Genomic DNA, 23,263 nt, shown 5'->3' with positions numbered 1-23,263 from the left:
TTATCACTGCACTACCATGGGGACAAAAATGTGACCTACCTCATAAGGCTTTTGTGAGGTAAACAAGACAATCTATGTAGAGTATTTCATATGTGTTGGCCATTATTATTATCATGCCAATGTCTCAGCACCCTGACCTGGAGAAGCTCTTCCTGCTAAACAATGCAAACCTTCCTTGGGGCAGCATAAGCTCCCATTTCCGCTACCTTGTTGACTTGACTGGTTCACTTGGATCCCTGCCCCTCTACATTGGTTGATTGATTGATTAGGAGAGAGGTAGTCCGACTATCAATGAAGAGCAACATTTAAAACTGTGTAGAGATGGGGTGTGGTGATGTGGGTAGAACATGTGCGTCATGTTATGCTGAGTTGACCAAAAATGCCTGTTAAAAGCCATCCCCAGGCACCCACCTTGCCATCCTCTACTAGAGAAAAGACATTAAGCATCACTTCCTACCTTATTCAAGAACTGGGTCATCCTGAAGTTCTTGACCTTGGAAGGTGGCTTCTGGATTTGAAGCAAAGGCTTACTCTCAACCTGGATCAAGTGAAAGAGAACTGGAATAATATTTGGCATGGTTGCACCACCAGTGCCCGATGCTTATTTTGCTTCATTACAATTAACAGGACACATTTGAAGCCAGCTCTGCTGACCCCAAAGCTAGGAAGGGCTCAGAGAGGCTCAAAGTACTGAATGAATGAATGAATGAATGAATCAAACACAAACAAATCATCTTTCTAGCAGTGTTTATCCTGAATCGACTTGCCCAATAGTTTTCACACTTAAAAAAAATTCACAGAACCCTTTCTTCAAATAAAATCTTAACCGGGTGCCCTGGACCTGGGAAGACATAAAAGCAGAGTTGCTCTTTCTAAAGAGAAGAAAATGCCTATAGTCTTGCCCAGAAACTCTTTTCACCCTCAGAGTGGCTCTGAAGGTACCATAGTGGAAGCCACCAGAATATAGGAGCCCAGTCTGGACACCAGTGACCTGATCAGAGGGGACTTCACCTCTGGAAGAAGGTGGGGAGGCAAAGACCGAATAGCAGAGCTGTGCTCCCCAGAGGGTGGTGAGCTCACAGTGCAGGCATGTGACATAACTGCGTGCAGCTCACAGACAACCGTTATCTAATGGCTATGCATTTACTTCAGTATCCATTTAAAAAACCATAACTAGCACATTAAACCTGCAGTTTGGTGGTTGTTATTATATAGGATGAAACTAAAATTTAAGTAAAAGAGTGTGAGTACTATGTAGATATGGCAAAAAAATCATGAAGATGGCACTGAAGGACTAAAGTTTAGCAAAAACAGGTTACGGGGCTTCCCTGGTGGTACAGTGGTTAAGAATCCGCCTGTCGGGCTTCCCTGGTGGCGCAGTGGTTGAGAAGCTGCCTGCCAATGCAGGGGACACGGGTTCGAGCCCTGGTCTGGGAAGATCCCACATGCCGCGGAGCAGCTAAGCCCGTGAGCCACAATTGCTGAGCCTGCGCGTCTGGAGCCTGTGCTCCGCAACGGGAGAGGCCGCGATGGTGAGAGGCCCGCGCACCACGATGAAGAGTGGCCCCCACTTGCCCCAGCTGGAGAGTGCCCTCGCACAGAAACGAAGATCCAGCACAGCAATCAATCAATCAATCAATCAATCAATAAAAGAATCCGCCTGCCAATGCAGGGAACATGGGTTCGAGCCCTGGTCCGGGAAGATGCCACATGCTGCAGAGCAACTAAGCTCATGCACCGCAACTACTGAGCCCGCACGCCACAACTACTGAAGTCCGCGCACTCTAGGGCCCAGGGGCCACAACTACTGAGCCCACGTGCTGCAACTACTGAAGCCCGTGCGCCTAGAGCCCATGCTCCACAACAAGAGAAGCCACCACAATGAGAAGCCCATGTGCCACAACGAAAAGAAGCCCCTGCTCGCTGCAGCTAGAGAAAGCCCACGTGCAGCAGCGAAGACCCAACGCAGCCAAAAATAAATAAATAAATAAAAATAATAAAGTTCCCTTTTAAAAAAAAGTGTTAAAAAAAAAAAACAGGTTACGGCTTGAATTGAGGTTCTGCTCTTTGAGTCCAGGGGTTCTGTTTCCAAATCTTTCTTAGGGAATTGAATGACAATCGTCCAAAGCTGAGACACAGCTGGTGCCAGACCCACCTCTGTAAAACTTGGTATACTGGCCACGGAGAAATAGGAACTGGGTACAATACTTCAACTTAGTATCACCCAGCCCAGCTAAGCCCTCCACAGACTTGTAATGATGGGGATGATTCAGAACAGTCCATCTTGATCTATCTCCTAGAAGAGGGACGTGGTCTGAAGGAGAGGCAGCTGCATAGAGCGTGGACCATAGCCTCAGACAAAACTAATTTGATTGGCTAACGCATACTGGATGCAGGATTTGGTTGTCTATTGGAGGGACAATGAGGATATCTGAGCAAATACCACAGCTGCAAATCTCAGAGGGCCAACTTCTCACCAAATAACTTTGTGGGGATTAAAACTTGTAACCACCATCAACAGTGACAGGTTGGCCTTGAGAATGAGCTGGGGAGACCGGACAGACATATAAAAAGTACATTACAAAACACAATCCAAACTAAATACCAAACAAAGGGCATGGGCAATGAGTGACAACAAAAAAGTAAGAGATTGCTGTGAATGCATTCCCCCAGGAGGATGTGGGTGGGGTGTGGCTCCTGGAAGGGATGTGGCTTGGTCTGAGCCTTAACTGGAAGGGAGGGTATAGAACATGCTCATTAGCTGAAACACTAGTATCTGGGCATGCTCTGAGTGTCTTCACTGCTCACGCTGGTTAACCTGGAGCAGAAGCTTGACTGTGGATTGTGGAAGGCACTAAATGCCAAGTTAAGATACTTGGTCGTCACCTCCTAGAGTAATGGAAATAAAGTCAAAAATAAACAACTGGGACCTAATGAAACTTAAAAGCTTTTGCACAGCAAAGGAAACCATAAACAAGACGAAAAGACAACCCTCAGAATAGGAGAAAATATTTGCAAACGAAGCAACGGACAAAGGATTAATCTCCAAAATATACAAGCAGCTCATAAAGCTCAATATCAAAAAAACAAACAACTCAATCCAAAAATGGGCAGAAGACCTAAATAGACACTTCTCCAAGGTAGACATACAGATTGCCAACAAACACATGAAAAGATGCTCAACATCACTAATCATTAGAGAAATGCAAATGAAAACCACAATGTGGTATCACCCCACACTGGTCAGAATGGTCATCATCAAAAAATCTGCAAACAATAAATGCTGGAGAGGGTGTGGAGAAAAAGGAACCCTCTTGCACTGTTGGTGGGAATGTAAATTGATACAGCCACTATGGAGAACAGTATGCAGGTTCCTTAAAAAACTAAAAATAGAACTACCATATGACCCAGCAATCCCACTACTGGGCATGTACCCTGAGAAAACCATAATTCAAAAAGATACATGTACCACAATGTTTATTGTAGCACTATTTACAATAGCCAGGACATGGAAGCAACTTAAATGTCCATCGACAGATGCATGGATAAAGAAGATGTGGCACATATATACGATGGAATATTACTCAGCCATAAAAAGGAAAGAAATTGAGTTATTTGTAATGAGGTGGATGGACCTAGAGTCCGTCATACAGAGTGAAGTAAGTCAGAAAGAGAAAAACAAATACTGTATGCTAACACACATATATGGAATGAAAAAAAAAAAAAAGCCAGTACTGATGAACCTAGTGGCAGGGCAGGAATAAAGATGCAGACATAGAGAACGGACTTGAGGATGCAGCGGGGGAAGGGGAAGCTGGGACGAAGTGAGAGAGTGGCATGGACATATATACACTACCAAATGTAAAATAGATAGCTAGTGGGAAGCAGCCACATAGCACAGGGAGATCAGCTCGGTGCTTTGTGACATCCTATAGGGGTGGGATAGGGAGGGTGGGAGGCAGACGCAAGAAGGATGCCAGAGACATATATATTTTATATATATATATATATATATATATATATATATATATATATCTTTTATATGTATATATAAAAGATACTTGGTCATTATTTTATGGCTAATAGTGAACCATCAACAATTTGCAAGGATGCGAGTTACATATGCAAAGCAGTATTTCAGAAAGACCCCTTCTAGCAGCAATGTGGCATAAAATAATGTTCATAGATATGGACTCTGAAGTCAGCTGGGTTTTAATCCCAGCTCTACTATTCACTAGTTGTTTGACCTTGAACAAGTTATTAACTTTTCCTTGTGTAATATGGGGATAATAACAGTACCAACCTCATTGGGTTGTTGTGAGGATTAAGTGAGTTAATATGTGTAAAGCACTTAAACCAGTGCCTTGTCTATGCTCACAGTGTTTGCTAGAACTCATTCTCCTGTTTTGTAAAATGGAGAGAGTAATCCTTGGTCATTTCTTGTAAAATAGGAAAACCAAGGACGCAGAATTGAAGGAGGATGAACAAGATGGTGTGGAGTCTAAAATGGTTAAAGGAAGTGAGAGCGTTTAATCTGAGAAAAGATAAAACAAAGCAAAGCTTCTGAGATGTTAACAATTCTGATACTGCCATACGCGTATACTGGAATCAAAAAATAAATGGATCGTGGATGGTAGAAATTAGGTTTCTCACCGTTGGAGTGGAAATTTACAGATAAAGTCAACATCAACATTATCACCATGTGATAATGGCCTGAAGTTGGAGACATCAGTAAGAACTCATGTTTAACTTAATACAGATACAGTCGGCTACATATAGAAATATTTATAGATATATGTACATGCAAGGGCTAGTGCTTGCACGCGCCTGTGCGTGCAAACACACACACACACGTATTTCTTTGCTCTGTCAGCTTAGAGGTCCCAACAGAAATAACACCCCAGTAGAAACAAGCGCACCTCCCACTCAGATCTTGGTTTCTAATACCATTCTCTAATAAGGGGAATGAAGGCTCCTTGGAGAAATAGTTGATTCTATTATACAACAATATAGTTGTACAAGATAAGCCTGGAGCATCTTCTGGTGACAGAAAGTAAGGAAGTGCTATTAAAAAACTCACAGTGATTAGAGTAAGTCAAAGGGGCACAGAAGCCAATTGAAAGAGCTCCCTTTGGCCAAAGCTCCCTGTGGCCATAGCTATAAAATAGACTCATGAGTCCATACTGTTGTAAATAAACTATTTAATAAAGAAATAAATAGGGGAAAAGAGATGAAACTCCCTTGCAGAAGAATTCCTTATCAGTTATAGATATCCCACCCCAGAGGAGGAAACCACAACTCTCCACCCTTTAAGTGTGGACGGTGCATAGTGACCAGTGTCCCAAAAGTACAGCATGAAATGGGGAAAAGAGCGACTTCACGGAGGAGAAACAGACAGGCACTGCCTCAGCCAGGTGACCGAGGTCAACGTCAACAGTCACGAACCATGCTGATAGTACGTACCATTGATATGATGTGATGAAAATGGCACTTCACCTCAGTGACCTTCCTCCCAAAACCTATAACTCCCATCTTATGAAAAAACAAGCAAATTCCAATAGAAAAGCATCCTGACCAGTATTCCTCAAAACCATCAAGATCACCAAAAACAAGGAAAGTCTGAGAAACTATCACAGCCTAAGGAGCTTAAGGAGACAGAGGTGGGATCCTGGAACAGACAAAGGACATTAGGTAAAAAAAAAAAAAAAAAAAAAAAAAAGGAAAAGGAAATCTGGGACTTCCCTGGCAATCCAGTGGTTAAGACTCCACGTTTCCACTGCAGGCGGCGCGGGTTCGATCCCCGGTTGGGGAACTAAGATCCCACCTGCCACGGGGCATGGCCAAAAAATTTAAAAAATAAAAGAATAAAAAATGAAAAATAAATAAGGAAATCTGCCTAAAGCATGGAGTTTCCTTAATAATGAATCAATATTGGTTCATTGTTGTGACTAATGTACCATATGAATATAAGATATTAATAATAGGAGAAGCTGGATGTGGGGTATGGAGTGGCATATGGGAACTCAGTACTGTCTGCTTAATTTTTCTGCAAATCTAAAGCAGTTCTTTAAAAAGTCTACTAATAAAACAAACAAAACCCCTGAGGGGAGGGTCTATATCAGAAGGACTGTCACTTATGACACAATATAAGCTTGTTCCACATGATCCAAAGGACAGAATCAGGTCAACGTGTGGAACACACAGGGAGGTAGTTTCTGGGTCAATGAAAAGAAGGATTTTTCTAGAGTTTAGAGCTCATTAGCTGGTCAGCTGTCCATCACTGGAAGGACAGAATCCACCTAGTGAGCACCTGTGAGAAGTTGGAATGAACTCGAAGCCGGGGAGCGGTAGGCAGGTGTAACCTCCAAAGTCCAACCTGTCTGTAAGATTCATTCAAGTGACCCCTGGGAGTGTGTCTTGAAGGAAACCTTCAGCCTCTTGTGGAACCAAGACTGAGAACCACTGTATAGAACAGGGCTTCCCAAACTTTGTCATATCGCATTGCACGTAAAAAATTATATTTTTAAGGCAAGCCAGGTGAATACAGGAGGCAGCTCACGGATGCCGCCAGCCCAGGGTTCCAACTGCCCCATGCTTGACCACCCCGAGGGCTGCTGGCATCTCTGCACACCTGCTCCCCACTCACGGGTACCAGTAGGTCACACAAGTTTATGAACTTACTGCCTGTTTGTCTCCAGCAGCTTCCTCAAGGGGCACCCAACGCCCATGACAACCCTCCGTTCTACCGCAGCTTCCCCAGGAGGAGGGAAGAAGAGCGTGTGATCGCCCACATCCCGGTGGCAAAACAGCCTTTTTCTTCTGTGACTGTGAGCTTCACAGCATTGTTCTGGGGCCCCTCGCTGACCTCTGAGCCAATATAACAGGAATCCCTTTAATAGTCCTGCGCTCTGTATCCAGATTGAGAATCCTCAGTGTAAAAGAGATTTTATTCAGGGGGTACATGGCAGTGGTGATGATTCCAGTGTTGTCTGAGACCTGGGCCCCGTCCAGTGGCTGGAGAAAGCCTCGGGGGGTTGGGTGGGGGAGGGGGGGGAGATAAAAAGGTGGAGCATCGCAGGAAGCCACCAGGCACTTTTCAGGACCATTTTTTGTGTCTTCACAACTCTCAGAGGCCTGCTCAACAACCAGAACTCAAATGTGAAGCTCCTTTGTTTCCAAACTTTTTATATGAACATGAGCTGCTTCTATAATTTAAAAATACCATTATTGGTATGTTGGTGCAGCCGCTGTAGAAAACAGTTTGGAGGCGTCTCAAAAAGCTAAAAATAGAACTACCATATGACCCAGCAATTCCACTCCTGGCTATACATCCAAAAAAACCCAAAAACATTAATTCAAAAAGATACATGCACCCCAATGTTCATAGCAGCATTACTTACAATCGCCAACATATGGAAACAACATAAGTGCCCATCAAGAGATGAATGGATTAAGAAGTGGCATATATATACAATGGAATACTACACGGTCATAACAAAAGAGTAAAATTTTGCCATTTGCAGCCACCTGGATGAACTTGGAGGGCATTATGCTAAGTGAAATAAGTCAGACAGAGAAAGACAAATACTGTGTGATATTGCTTATATGTGGAATCTAAAAAACACAAAAAACTAGTGAATAAAACAAAAAGGAAGCAGACTCACAGCTACAGAGAACAATCTACTGGTGACCAGTGGGGAGACGGAAGGGGGGAGGGTCAAGATAGGGGTAGGAAAAAAAAGGGTGATTATGGGATTATATGAAATCATGTGTATGAAACTTTTGAAAACTGTAAAGCACTATAGAATTTAAAGAATCTTTCATTCAATAAAAAAAATAAATACCATTACTTAAAAATAAAAAAGTGTATATTAAGACAGAAAACTCTAAATGGTTCAGTGCCATGCGAGGCGGGGAAAGACAGTTACATCAGCTGGGAGCTCTTCCCCGGAGAGCCTGAATCAAACTAGAAGAAGGTGTCGAGGGACGCAGACTCAGAGCCTTGGAGCAGGGACAAACCTAAGAGTTCTAATCACAAGGAAAAAGAAAGTTTCTATTTTTTAACTTTTTTATCTATATGAGATAATGGATGTTCACGAAACTTACTGTGGTCATCATTTCATGATGATTAAGTCAAATGATGTAGGCTGTATACCTTAAATGTACACAGTGCTGTATGTCAATTATATCTCAATAAAACTGGAAGCAAAAGAAAAAAAGTGGTATGGAGACCTCTGTGTTCACACATAGGCTCAGGGTGCTAAGATCTTCCCTCATCTAAGCCCACATTCTGATCCGGGGTTGCCCCTGGGCTCTCCGGCTATGCTTGCCATCACTAGGTGACAGACCCAGGCAGGGGTCCAGCACTGCACCAACTTGCACCCTGACAAGGCGGGTCGACCAGAGTCTCAGGTCCTGACCCCGGGCCCCTCTCTGGCAGTCCTGTGCCTCTGTCTTCTGAGCTGGCTGATTCATTTTCTCTGGGCAAAGCTCTCCAGTTCTCACATTTCTTTTGTATTCTCAGCCAAAAAAAAAAAACCACAAAAGGCAACTTCCATCTCACTGCTTTGCAAAAGCCAGTCACCTTCCTCAAACAGAAGCTGAGTTCAGCTTAAAAGCAGATTAGGAGGAAGGTGAGAAAGATGAAACCCAGCTGCCCTACCCCGCCACCCATTTTCCCTGCATTCATACAAAATAGGTGCAAAGGTACCAAACTCTTCCAGTTACTGCTTCCTGTGATCTGGCATCAAAGATTCTTCCAGAAACACCTCCTTCCTGCCTCCTCAAGCCAAGACGACACAGGGAACCACAGTTGGGACGCGCCTCGGAGATGTATTCATTCTTAACAGACGGAGCACATCCTCGTGCTGGACAGGGTGCTAAGCACAGATCACGTGGTTCAGTGGTTTTCAAATTTGCCTGAAGAGCTTTTAAAATACAGACTCTCACACCTGACCCCAGACTCCCTAGTGGTGAGGCCCAGAAACCTCTATTTTTTATAAAGCTCCCCAAGGGAGTTCTGCGCAGCCAGCTTGGGGAGCCACGGTCTAACGCAATCCCCAACTTTGGAATTAATCTCTCCCACCACTGAACTTGGTTTTCCTTTATGCCATTGATGTTCACGTATCTTCTTAATTTTGTATGAATTCTTATCTCCTCCCAACAAGATTCTGTGGCAGCACACATCAGGCCCTCCGCCATACGCCAGCCCTCAGGAGTGGTCCCTCTGGCTGGTTAACCTAGGGGCCTCCACAGTGGCCAGCCTGTGTCAGTTTCCATGCCATCATCCTAAGAGCCTGCACTGGGCTGGGACCACCTCCAGAGCCGATCTTGGATTTGCTGAGTGTCTTGGGCTGGGGCTGGGGTCCTCGCTGACCATCATCCCCTTTGCTGGGGTAGCAGGATTCCCTGTAAGCTGCATCTAATGAAGGCTGCTCCTTTGTATGTCACAGGGAAGAGCCTTAGTTACAAATCTAGACTGTCAACACACGCTGACTGCAGCAAGCACAACCTTCTCACTGGCAGTAGGGAATGTAAGAACGTTCCTACAAACTGGCAAATTGTCACTTAGGATTTCTTACCATGAGCAGCATAATTTTGTGAGAATGAAGATATCTCTCTCTTTTTTTTTTTTTTTTGGCTGAACCACGCAGCTTACGGGATCTTAATTCCCTGACCAGGGATCGAACCCGTGCCCCCTGAACGGGTGGAAGCGCAGAGTCCTACACTGGACCACCAGGGAATTCCCTGAAGATATCTCTTTAAGACTCTGCCCACTATATCCCTAGTTCAGGCACCTACTGCAATTGTCTTCCTAAGCAGTTTCCCTGCCCCTCCCCATCCATCCTCTACTGCCTAAGCGTCCTCAGAAATTAAACATGACCATCTGATCTTATTGCTACATGGCTTAAATCTCCTCAGTGACTTCCCGGGGTATAGAAGTCCTGGCACGCAAAACCCTCCCAGCCTCAGCCTTTGTCCTTTTAGCTCTAGGAATTTCGAATGACTTGCAGTTTTCAAACACCACGCTGTTTCACTTCTCAAAACCTTGACTCCTGCTCTGTTTCTGCTTGGAATGTTCTCCCTCACCCACGCATCGCCACTTCCTCCACTCCAAGCCCCTGTCATGCACCTGGTGAATTGCCCACATATGAGCCCCAGCCAAGGTGCCGCTTCTCAACTGAAGCGTCTGTAACCGTCCCCTCTTGCATTTGTAACCCTCCCACTACCCCATGCTTTGTACTCGCTCCTAGCATAGCGCCTGCAAAGGTTTGTTGCACGAGGTTGTTTTACATCTGCCTTCTTCTGCTGGACTGTAAGACTCTAATAAAAGATCCCCTAGCCTAACATGGTAACTCACATACAGTAGGCACTTAAATATTTGCTTCAGGAAGAAGGAAAGGAGGAAGGGAAAGACGGGAAGGAGGGAAAGTGAAACTGAGGGAACAGGAAGCCCTTGCACTTGTCCTCAAAGGTTTGAGCTGCCCTTGAGACAGCTGAGCTCTGACGTACGCATCCCCTCGTGGACCCAGCCCATCTTTCCCAGCGGAGCCACATTCCCACTCCAGGAACCTTCCACTGCCACCAAGGACCACTGCTCCCTGCTTCCTGCACTGCCTCTAGGAAGGAAAGTCTCCTAATCAACTAATTCACACCAGAGAACCCCTGTCCATACCCCTCTCAAAGGCAATAGCAATTTCATTCTTAGAAAAGGAAGTGCTTTGTTCTAAATAAGTGAATCTCTACTCAAGGAAGACTTTCCAGCACTGGGGAAATAGATGAAAGAAATGGTTCATTTTAGGAAAGAGGGGCTGACGTGTGACTTCTACATGGGAATGGAGGAAAGATGTCACACAGAATGGTGACATCTCCAATCCTCGGTCCTGCATCAGAGGCTTCTCTCTGGCGAACTCTGCCTTCCCCTCCCTCTTCTGCTTTCTCATCATGCCAACCCCCCTTCCCCAGCATGCACAGTTTACCCAGGGGTTGAGGGGAGCACACTTCCTGCCCTCTCACTCTGAGAGCCAAAGCATAACGGACTTGGTCCCTAAGTGGGGCTGGTTAGAGCTCATCCTGTTACCTTGGACAGAATCCGGGATGCCCTGTCTGTAAAGTTCAGGGAGAAAGCAGCTGGAGCCTCAGCTGGGTCCCCTGAGCTGAGGTCATCAGCCTTTTCAGAAAGGCACACCCCCGTCAAACAACCCCGCCTGGGTCATACCTCACTGGCTATTTCTCTGTTTTCCTAATTGGCTCCTCCTTACCTCTTCCTCCCTCTCCCTTAAAAAAAAAGAGTCGCCACATACCTGTCCAGGTTGGTTGGGCAGATGAAGCTCAAGTTCTGTGATATCAAATCACTGCCCCTCCTTGCGGGCTCCACAATCCCTTCTCAGAGGCCAAAACAACCAAGAGTTCAAAACAAATGTGCTGATGCAGGGAGAGGGTGTTCCAGGGAGAGAGAGGAGAAGTCCCTGGGGATTCTCTACAGAACACAACAAGTTCCAGGATTCCACCCAGCGGAGCACCGCAGAGAGTCGGGGAACACGGGAGGTGCCTGGATCATCCCCAGCTAAGGCATCAAGCTACTGTCGCTGCTCAGACCTCCGGCAAATCACAGCACCACTCCCTCTGCAGCTCCCAGCAAAGGTCTGCCCTTAAAGCCCCTGTGTGTGCACGAGGAAGCCCGGGATGCCCAGGCAGAGGGGAGCGGCCCCGGATCACACCCACAGCCCAGGCTGGACTCCAGAGCCCCACAAGTAGAGCAAATATGGCCAGACACTTGGGAGCACCAGGGCTTCACTGCACCGATGCAGGGTCCTCCCTGGGGTCCTGCCCACCAGGCTACGCCCTGGTGAAGGTGGAAGAAGGAGACCATAGCCATCCTCAGGGCTTGAGGGAAGGGCAAGAGCACAAGCCTGAAAGCCCAAGGGCTTGGAGCCGTTCTCAATGAACAGCTTTCGGGGAGACACTTCCCCTTCTGGACCTCTAGATATGAGCTTGGAAAATCATGGTGCTGGAAGCCCCTTAGGGAATCTGTAGTCAAACGCTCTCATTTTACAGATGGAGAAAGAGGCTCAGAAGATAATCCGAGTGACTTGTCCAAGATAACATGTAGCAAACTTGAGTCTAGAATCTCTGCTCCCTGCTGCCTTTTTACTGTATCATGCTGTCATCAGCTGGTCTCCTCTGACCTATTTTGTGTTCTGCCTCCAAACTGGGTGGGAGGGATTATAAAGCACTTCCCCTCCAAAGGTCTCTAAATAAAAATAAGATCGTGCTTTTATTCTGATGGCGCCTGGATATAGTTGACAATAGATAGAAACAGTCAGAAAGCAATCGTTTATTCTGTAAACTAGACACTAAATTCGCTATAATATAAAGTGGATTTATGCATCACGTAGGAGGGTTAGAATAGATGATTCCTAAGGCTCTATTCCCGTTGATTCCAATTTATTCTGTTTTGCAAACATCATTCCTTCTGCCTGAAATGCCCTCCCTCTAGCTCACCATGCAATCTCCTTGCATAACTCCAGGGGGCGCCACTCACTCTGAAAAAAATGTGAATGATGAGCCCTGTAACTATGCCACTTGATGGGGCTGTAGCTGACTGGCAAATCAGTGAAGCATGCCATTGTACTTGGGCATTAGCCAATGACTTAAGGAAACTTTCTCTAGGCTCCCAGAGAACTTTGTTTCTGCCTTAGTGAGTACACTTATCATGCCTATAGTCACCTGTCTATTTACGTGTTTAGGTCCCCACTAGACTGTGTATACTGGGCAATAAGGGATGTATATTGTTTACTTTTGTATCCCAGCACCAAGGACAACACTTGGCCCAAAGTTTGCTCCCAGTAAACATTTGTGAGATGATTCATGAAAGAGTTAACTAGTCAAGGGTCTTCAAGGCTCCACGGGATAGAAAAAAGCACGCGCGCGGTCTTTGGAGTCAGACAGACTTTGACTAGAATTCTTGTTCTGCTGCTTGCTAGTTGTGTGACCTTGGCACCTCATCTACCTACTCTCAGGCTCAGTTTCCTTTTCTGTAAAACAGACGGTAACCTCACAGTTCCAAAAAAAAGTCATAAAATATATGATGAAACAAGGTACTGAGTGAGAACTAGCAGAAACTATAGATACCAGAATCAGATTCCCACCCCCTCAAAAAATCCAAATATTGGAATTATTAGGTAAAAATTATAAAATGATAATGCATAAAATGCTTAAAGAAATAAAAGAGACTGAAAATGTAAGTAAACTGATACCACACAGATAACCAGACTTAGAAATGAACAAATCAGAACTTTCAGAAATAAAAATATATAAAAATTGAAACTTAAAACTCAATGAATGGGCTTAATAAAAGATTATGCATAGATAGTCAAAGAAAGAATTAGTGAACTGGAAGAGACAGGTTTGAAGAAATTATCCAGCAAGCAGCACAGAGAGACAAAGAGATGAAAAAATATGTTCAGAGAAGAGATACATGGAAGACAGAGTGAGGTCTAACATATATCTAATTAGATTTTTTGAAAGACAGAAAGAATATGGCAGACATAAAGACAAAATGGCCCAGAAAATTCTTCAGAACTGATGAAAATTATAAAAATGTTAGAAAACATATTTGTATTTTTATGACTTTGGAGTAGGGAATGATTTCTTAAACAAGACAAAAGTGCATACCATACATTTACATACTTTTAATTAAGGACTTCTGTTCATCTAAAGACAATATAGGTATAAAGACAAGCCAAGGTTATAGAAAGGTTGCAGGCTACAAGCTTAGCATACAAAAGTCAATTGCTTTCCTATTTGCCAGCAATATACAATTGGAATTTGAAATTTAAAGAACACCATGTACATTAGCACCCCAAGAAATGGGAATATTTAGGTATAAGTCTAACAAAATATGTGCAAGACCTATATGAGAAAAATGATGAAACTCTGATGGAAGAAATCAAAGAAGATCTAAATAAACGGAGAGATTTTCCATGTTCATGAAGAGGAAGACTCAATATAATTAAGATATTCTCACTAAAAATTATGAAACATTGATGAAAGAAATTGAAGAAGACAAATAAATGGGGAGATATTCTGTGCTCATGGACTGGATGTATTAATACTATTAAAATGTCCACACTACCCAAAGCAACCTACAGATTTAACGCAATTCCTATCAAAATTCCAATGGTATTTTTCACAGAAATAGAACAAATAATCCTAAAATTTGTATGGAACCACAAAAGTTTCCAAATAGACAAAATAATCTTGAAAAAGAAGAGCAAAGCTGGAGGCATCACATTTCCTGATTTCAAACTATATTATAAAGCTACAGTAACCAAGAGTATGTTATTGCCATAAAAAAAAACAACAACCCACTGTTCAATGGAACAGAATAGAGTGTCCAGAAATAAACTCACATATATATGGTCAGTTGATTTATGACAAGGGAGCCAAGAATATACAATAGGGAAAGGATAGTCTATTCGATAAATGGTGTTGAGAAAATGAGAGAGCCACATGCAAAAGAATGAACCTGGACCAGTCTTATACCATGTACAAAAATCAACTTAAGATAGATTAAAGATTTGAATGTAACTATAAAATTTAAAACCTGAAACCATAAAACTCCTAGAAGAAAATATAGGAGGTAAGAGACTTGACATTGGTCTTGGCAATGATTTTTTTTAATTTGATAACAAAAGCAAAGGCAACAAAGGCAAAAATAAACAAGTTGGACTACATCAAACTAAAACGCTTCTGAATAGCTAAGGAAACCATCAACAAAATGAAAGTAGAAAATATCTGCAAATCATATATCTGATAAGGGGTTAAGATCCAAAATATGTAAAGAACTTATACAGCTCAACATTAAAAAAACACAAGCAACCCTATTAAAAAATGGGCAGAGGATCAGAAAAGATATTTTTCCAAAGAAGACATACAAGTGGCCAACAGGCGCATGAAAAGATGTTCAACATCACTAATCATCAGGGAGATGAATCAAAACCACAGTATGATATTACCTCCCACCTGTTAGAATTATCAAAAAGCCACTGGCGAAGATGTGAAAAAAAGGAAACCCTTGTGCACTGTTTTTGGGAATACAAATTGGTGCAGCCACTATGGAAAATAGTATGGAGATTGCTCAAAAAAAAAAAAAATTAAAGACAGAGCTACCATACAATCCAGCAATTTCACTTCTGAGTATTTATCCAAAGAAAACTAAATGACTATCTCAAAAAGATATCTGTGCCCCCATGTTCTTTGCAGTATTATTTACAATAGTCAAGACATGGAAAAAACCTAAGGGTCCATCAGTGGATTAACAGATAAAGAAAATGTGATAGATAAATAGATAAGTATAACTCAACTATAAGAAAGGAAGGAAATCCTGTCATCTGCAACAACACGGATGGACCTTGATGGCATTACGCCAAGTGAAGTAAGTCAGAGAAAGACAAATACTCAGTTAGCTCAATTATATCTCAGTTATGTGCGGAATCCTTAAAAAAAAAACCATACACATGCAAACTCATAGATACAGAGGACAGATTGGTGGTTGCCAGAGGTGGGGGGGTCCAGGGTGGATGAAATGGGTGAAGGGGGTCAAAGGTTCAAACTTCCAGTTATAAGATAAATAAGTCCTGGGGATACAATGTATAGCATGGTGACTATAGTTAAAATACTGTATTGCATATTTGAAAGTTGTCAAGAGAGTAGATCTTAAAAGTTCTCATCACAAGAAAAAAAATTGTCATTATGTGCAGTAATGGATGTTAAGTAAACTTATTATGGTAATCATTTTGCAGCATATACATGTATCAAATCATTATGTTGTACACCTAAAATTAATACAATGTTACATGTCAATTATATCTCAATTTTTGAAGAAAGATGTTGGTTCTTCCCAACTTGATCTATATACTCAGTGCCATCCCAATCAAAATCCCATCAAGTTAGTTTGTGGATATTGACAAACTTATTCTAAAGTTCATATGGAAAGGCAAAAAAACCAGAATAGCCAACACAGTACTGAAAAATAACAAAGTTGGAGGAGTGACACTACCTAACATCAAGACTTACTATAAAGCTACAGTAATCAAGACCATGTGGTATTGAAGAAAGAATATAGACAAATAGATTAGTGGAACAGATAGAGGGCCCATAAATATCAACAGACCCACATAAACAAAATCAACTAATCATTGACAAAGGAGCAAAGATAATTCAATGGGGAAAGGAGTGTCTTCGACAAATGGTGCTGGAACAACTGCACGTCCACATGCATTAAAAAAGAGTCTAGGCGTTCCTCCTCATTAGGGAGGATGCCCAAACCCTTCCTCTCTGGTGTGTATCTCTGCTTTGCTCTGTTTTAACTAAAGAAACTGTTTCTCTGTGAGCTCTCCCACATGTTGTGCTGTGTCTCTAATAATAAACTTTGTACCTGTTTTTACAGTTTTTGCCTCCTTGAAACAAGCTTGCTTTCAAGCAGGGGTAAGAGTCAGGGAAACTTTGCTTCTAGCCTCTAGCCCTTGCTGGTCTAGTAGCTAGGATTCCTGGTTTTCATCCAGGCTATCCAGGTTCGATTCCTCAGCAGGGAGCTAAGATCTTGCTTCAAGCCACCATTCACTGCTGTCTCTCCGAGATCATGAGCATGTCTTTCTCCTGAGTGTTCTTAAGTCAGAACCAGCTCAGCTACTTACTAATGGGGTACTCCAAGATGAAGAGGAGCTGAACTCCACCCAGATAAGACACCACATAGTTCTCGTTCTTGAGGTCAAGGAGACCTTCCCAACCATACATGCGCAGAAAGGCTTCTTGGAGGTCGAAAAGGGAGTGATGTCACCCAACCCATAGGCCTCTTCGCTAGAATCCATCTCGGCTAAGAGATATGCTCGCATACATGGGAGGACCCTGAGATAAACCAAATACGGACTCAGAACCAGGCAAAGCAAGATGATTGGCCAAAGGAAACCTGGAAGAAATGCCCCATATATGTGAGTCAAACTACCACGAGGGCACGACTCTCTCTCTGAGCCCACCTGTGTGTCTATCCACACGTACTCTTTTTTCCTCCTAATAAACACTTTACTTGTTTTGCTAAAAAAAAAAAAAAAAGAAAGAGTCTAGGACTTCCCTGGTGGTACAGTGGTTAAGAATCTGCCTGCCAATGCAGGGGACACGGGTTCAGTCCCTGGTCCAGGAAGATCCTACATGCTGCAGAGCAACTAAGCCCGTGCTCCACAACTACAGAGCCTGCAGTCTAGAGCCTGTGAGCCACAACTACTGAAGCCCACGTGCCTAGAGCCTATGCTCCACAGCAAGAGAAGCCACCGCAATGAGAAGCCCGCGCACCGCAACGAAGAGTAGTCCCCGCTCACCGCAACTAGAGAAAGCCTGTGCACAGCAACAAAGACCCAATGCAGCCATAAATAAATAAATAATATATATATATATATTTTAAAAAGTCTATACACAGACCTTATACCTCTCATGAAAATTAACTCAAAATGGATCATAGACTGAAATGCAAAATGCCAAATTATAAAACTTCTGGAAGATATATTGGAGAAAATCTGGGCAACCTTGGGGTTGGTAATTAAAAGCACGATAATGAAAGAAAAAATTGATAAGTTGGATTTCATTAAACTTAGAAGTTCTCTGAAAAAGACACTGTTAAGAGAATAAAAAGACAAACCACAGACAGAGAGAAAACATGCAAAACACATATCTATTAAGGACTTATATGTAAAATATACAAAGAAGTCTTGAAACTCATCAACAAAAAAGAAATCCAATCCAACAAGATATATACAAGATCTATATTAGGAAACTTATAAAGCTCTAATGAATGAAATTAAAGACTAAATAAATGGAGAGCTATTCCATGTTCATGAACAGAAAAACTCAATATTGTCAAGATGTCAACTCTTCCCAACTTGATCTATAGATTCAATGCAATCTCAATGAAAAGTCCAGCAAGATATTTTAAAGATGTTGATAAACTGATTCTAAAGTTTATATGAAGAGGCAAAGATCCAGAATAGCTGACACAATATTGAAGAAGAACAAAGTTGGAGAACTGATACAACCTGACTTCAAAGCTTACTATAAAGCTACAGGAATCAAGAGTCGTGGTACTAGCAAAAAAAATCGACAAACAGATCAATGGAACAGAAGAGAGAGCCCAGAAATAGGCCCACATAAATACAGTCAACTGATCTTTGACAAAAGAGCAAAGGCAATACAATGAACCAAAGGTAGTCTCTTTAATAAATGATGCCAGAACTACTGGACATGCATCCACATGCAAAAAAATGAGTCTAGACACAAACTTTATACACTTCAGAAAAATTAACTCAGAATGGATCACAGACCTAAATGTAAAACACAAAACTATAAAACCCCTAGAAGATAACATAGGAGAATGCCTAGATAGCCTTGGGTATGGTGATGACTTTTTAGTTACAAGACCAAAGTATGAACCATGGCAGAAATATTGATAAGCTGGACTTCATGAAAACGAAAAACATCTGCCCTGTAAAAAACAATCTCAAAAGAATGAGAACACAAGCCACAGACCTGGAGAAAATATTTGCAAAAGACACATCTGATAAAGGACTGTTATCCAAAATATACAAAGAACTCTTAAAACTCAACAATAAGAAAACAAACAACCTGATTAAAAAAATGGGCCTAAGACCTTAACAGACACCTCACCAAAGAAGATATACAGATGGCAAATAAGCACATGAAAAGATGCTCCACGTCATGTGTCCTCAGGAAAATGCAATTTAAAACAACAATGAAGTACCACTATACACCTATTAGAATAACCAAAATCTGGAACACTGACAACACCAACTGCTGGTGAGAATGTGGAGCAACAGGAACTCTTATTCATTGCTGGTGGGAATGCAAAATGGTACAGCCATTTTGGGAGACAATTTGGCAGTGTCTTACAAAACTAAACATACTCTTACCATACAATCCAGCAACAGTGCTCCTTGATAGCTACCAAAGGAATTTCAACTTATGTCCACACAAAAACTTGCAAATGGATGTTTACAGCACTTTTATTAATTGTCAAAACCTGAAAGCAACCAAGGTGTCCTTCAGAAGGCAAATGAATAAACTGTAGTACATCTAGACAACAGAATATTATTCAGCAGTGAGCTGTCAAGCCACAAAAAGAGATGGAGGAAACTTAAATGCATATTACTAAATGAAAGAAGCCAGTCTGAAAAGGCTCCATCCTATATGGAATTCTGGAGAAGGCAAAACCACAGAGACAGTAAAAAGAATGGTTACCAGGGTTTTAGGGGAAGGAGGGATAATTAGGTGGAGTACGGGGCATTCTTAGGTCAGTGAAACTATTCTGTGTGATACTGTAACGGTGGATACATCATTTGTCAAAACCAAAAAACTGTACAACACAAAGAGTGAACCCTAATGTAAACTATAGACTTTAGTTAACAATAACATATCAATATTGGTCCACCAATTGTAACAACTGTACACTAATGCAAGACGTTAATAACAGGAGAAGCTGTGGGGGGTGAGTAGAACTGCTCTAAAAAATAAAGTATGTAAAACACAGGTAAGTCAACAACCTGCAGAAGGTACCGGCTGCACATTTAACTGGCAAAGGATTAGTAAATACTTTGAATAGTTTACATTTATTTGTCAATAAATATATGAACATATTATTTCTATTTTATGTACCTGTTTTATATAATATATAAATATGCTACAAATCAGTAAGAAAAAGACAACACAAAAGAAAAATTTAAGCGAAAACAGGCATGGCCAGGCACTCCACAGAAGAGGAAACACAAATGGCCAACACACATGAAAAGAGGTTCAATCTCATTATTAATCATCAACATGCAAATTAAAATACAAGAAAATATTGTCACGCGTCTACTAAATTGGCAAAATAAGAAGCTACACAATATCAAGTGGTGAAACGGATGTGGACCAACTGGAACTCATATATCCTGCTGGGGGCAAAGTGCACTGATACCAATGTTGTAGAAAACAGCTGGCATCTTCTGGTAAGGCTAGGCATTCACATACCCTGGTACCCAGCAATCCCCTCCTTAGTGCACACTCTAGAAACCCCTGCACGTATGCACCAGGAGACATGCACCATTTTTAAGGGGAAAAACACAAGGGAAAAACCACACGTGTATCAACTGTAAAACGGATAGGAAGTGTGAAACACCCATACAATTGAATATGGCAGTGAAATTGATTCATAAACATGTTCCCGAGAACAGTGGTGATAATTCACAGTATCTAAAGGGCACAGGCACTGATCAGTCAGCGTGGAGGCCTGATCAATCCAAGTGAAAGCCAGCCAAATGCTGTACAATGTATGCTAGCTTAGTACTGAGCATACAAAGTGAGCTACAACAAAAAACTGAACAGTATGAGTCTATATATATAAAAAACAAAAACATGCAAAATTAAACAATACATGCTTTAAGAGTTTTAGAAAAACAATGGAATAATAAATGTAAAACTCAAGAGAGTGGTTATCTCAGAGGGGTCAATGAACAGGGTGAAATAAGAGGGGGAGGCACACACAGGGGCCGTCTTTCTTAAACTGTGTTGGATACACACAAGGGTGCCCGTTGTATTATTATTCTTTCCACCTTACACATATCCTTAAATATTCTTTTATATACACTCAACATTTAATGATAAAAAAAACTTTTAAAAGCATGAATGAACTACAGAATAAAATCTGAATTCTGATTTCAGCCTTTATTAGAAGAATTACTTTATTAGGTAACTTGCTGAAACTCTTTGGGTCTCAGTTTCCTCCTCTGTAAAATGAGGGTGCTGACGCCCTCAATGTTGCTGAAAGGAGCAAATGTAGAAAACTAAACACATATAGGGGTGGGGGCTGTATTTCTAACATGGCCTCATCCCACCTCCAATGTCAAACAGACGGACTCTAATTTTCACGGCCTGAAGAAACTTTCAACAGGAGTTATCTACTCGCTCTGATTAATTCTGGTACCCAGAGACATGCCCCCATGCCTGCTTGCCCCAGGTCCTTGTCACACCAGCGGAAGGTAAACTCAAGTCTCTGTCTTCCTCTCCCTCCAAATTGAGAGCACAGACGGGAATGCAGAACAAAGGAACTGGTACTTACTATGTAGATCTCAGAAGGAAGAGTGGGGCTCTAGGAGAAAATGGGAAAAAGCATGTAAGCGCTCTCCTTCAGAACCCCAAATCCACCCAAACATAGAGATTATATTGCATTATATGCCGATTTTTCATTGAGCCACCAATTCTACATTGGCTCAAAATGTTTTAATATTTTAGTTCTGTGATCATTATAAATTCTTCTAGCCAGAGCCTTCCATTTGCATTTAAGAGCTGAATTCATTCCATAGATAATAGTATATCACACCAAAACTTAGACAATACTGGTAAATGAAGTTTCTGCTTTTCATTCTCTCTACAGTTATAACTGACTGTGGATTCAATTCCTTTGCAATACCAAATGGTCAGATTTTATGTTTTTCCTATGGAGTACTGATGAGATGCAGAAATGAGAGCGATGCATGGCCTTCAGGTACCCTCTTCTACTGGGGGAGATGCATTAATAAGCCTGTCTCCTATGGGAAACCCCTTTCTAGTAAATAGAGGGAAGGAAAGAAGGTAAAAGCAGCCAGTGTTTATTGGGCTTAAATATCTGCCAGCCAGCAAGCTCAACTTCTCTTATCTCACTTAATCCCACCGTAATCAGGAGATGTAGGAATAACTATTCCAGTGTCACAACCAGCAAACAGTTAGAGACTTAATCTACAAGGGTCTCATAGATTTAAATGGACATCAGTCCCCACATGATAGAAAAGAACGTTAAAAAATAATTGTCCGTGACCCCTGCAGATTCTGATTTCAGTGGTCTTTAAAATCTCCCCGATGATTTTAAATATATGACCAAGGTTGAGAATCACTGATATAGTTCAGCCTCATCTCTTTACCAATGAGGAAGATGAGAGCTGGTCATTACCATTCTCACTATTCGACCAGACCATCTGGCCTTTCTACAAAGAATCCCAATTTGAAGCCGCATGAGAAGTTTGTTTTTTGGTTTTTGTCTGTTTTGTTCTCCACTGTAACCCCAGCACCTAGAACAATGCTTGAGATAAGCAGGCACTCAATAAATATCTGAATAAATATTTTCCTGATTTCTGTTCCACAACTACACATTAAGTGTTAATCTGTGTCAGGCACTGTCCAAGGTTCTGGGGATTCAGCACCGAACCAGACCAAGAATATCTTTCTTTTTTAAATTGATTAATTAATTTACTTTTATCTGCACTGGGTGTTCATTGCTGCATGCGGGCTTTCTCTAGTTGCAGCAAGCAGGGGCTACTCTTCGTTGCGGCGTGTGGGCTTCTCATTGTGGTGGCTTCTCTTGTTGCGGAGCAAGGGCTTTAGGCGCACGGGCTTCAGTAGTTGCAGCACGCGGGCTCAGTAGTTGTCGCCCCTGGGCCCTAGAGCACGTGGGCTTCAGTAGTTGTGGCGTGTGGGCTCAGTAGTTGTGGCACATTGGCTTAGTTTCTCCACGGCATGTGGGATCTTCCTGGACCAGGGATTGAACCCATGTCCCCTGCATTGGCAGGCGGATTCTTAACCACTGGACAACCAGGGAAGTCCCAGACCAAGAATATCTTTTCTGTTACGGAGCTTCCATTCAAGAGTGGCACAATCCAAAAAAATAAAATGCAAGCCATGTGTGAAATTTTAAATTTTCTAGTAGCCACATTTTAAAAGTAAAAAAAAAAAAAAAGGTGAAATTAATTTTAATAATATATTTTATCTAACACAATACACTCAGAATACTATTTGAACATGTAATCAATATAAAATCTTTACAATGTTACCAAGGTATTAATTAACATAAAATTCACCCAATTATAAGAAATTATCAATAAGGTATTTCACATTCATTTCTTACACCAAGTCTTTGAAACCTGGTGTGTATTTTTCAGGTACAGCGCACCTCATTTCGAAGTAGTCCATATCAAGGGCTCTATAGCCTCATGTGGCCAGTGGCTGCCCTATTGGACAATGCTGTTCTAGAGGATGAGGCAGACCACAAACAAGTAAACAAGCAAATACATAACGTAATTAGAAAGGGTGGTGAGGGAAGACCTGTCTAGGGAGGTGGTATTCACCAGTTGAATGATTTAAAGGATGGAAGAGAAAGAACAAGTGCCTGCTCTCCCAATACTCAAAA

The 23,263-nt window shown here is 42.0% G+C and overlaps 1 protein-coding gene across 1 annotated transcript in view; it reads right to left on the bottom strand.

Moving 5' to 3' along the window:
- Positions 1 to 23,263, bottom strand: part of DYRK4 (dual specificity tyrosine phosphorylation regulated kinase 4) — a 48,340-nt gene that overhangs the window by 21,874 nt on the left and 3,203 nt on the right. Inside the window, exons 2-3 of the mRNA XM_059934421.1 lie at positions 21,164 to 21,193; positions 458 to 538 (exon numbers count right to left, since the gene is read on the bottom strand). Coding sequence (XP_059790404.1) covers positions 458 to 538; positions 21,164 to 21,193 — 111 coding nt within the window. The remainder of the gene's footprint in view (positions 1 to 457; positions 539 to 21,163; positions 21,194 to 23,263) is intronic.

This window comes from Balaenoptera ricei, chromosome 10 (genome assembly GCF_028023285.1).
Source record: "Balaenoptera ricei isolate mBalRic1 chromosome 10, mBalRic1.hap2, whole genome shotgun sequence".
In the NCBI taxonomy this organism is placed as follows: domain Eukaryota; kingdom Metazoa; phylum Chordata; class Mammalia; order Artiodactyla; family Balaenopteridae; genus Balaenoptera; species Balaenoptera ricei.
The sequence above is the reverse complement of the archived record's forward strand: the minus strand, read 5'-3'. Positions and strand labels throughout refer to the sequence as shown.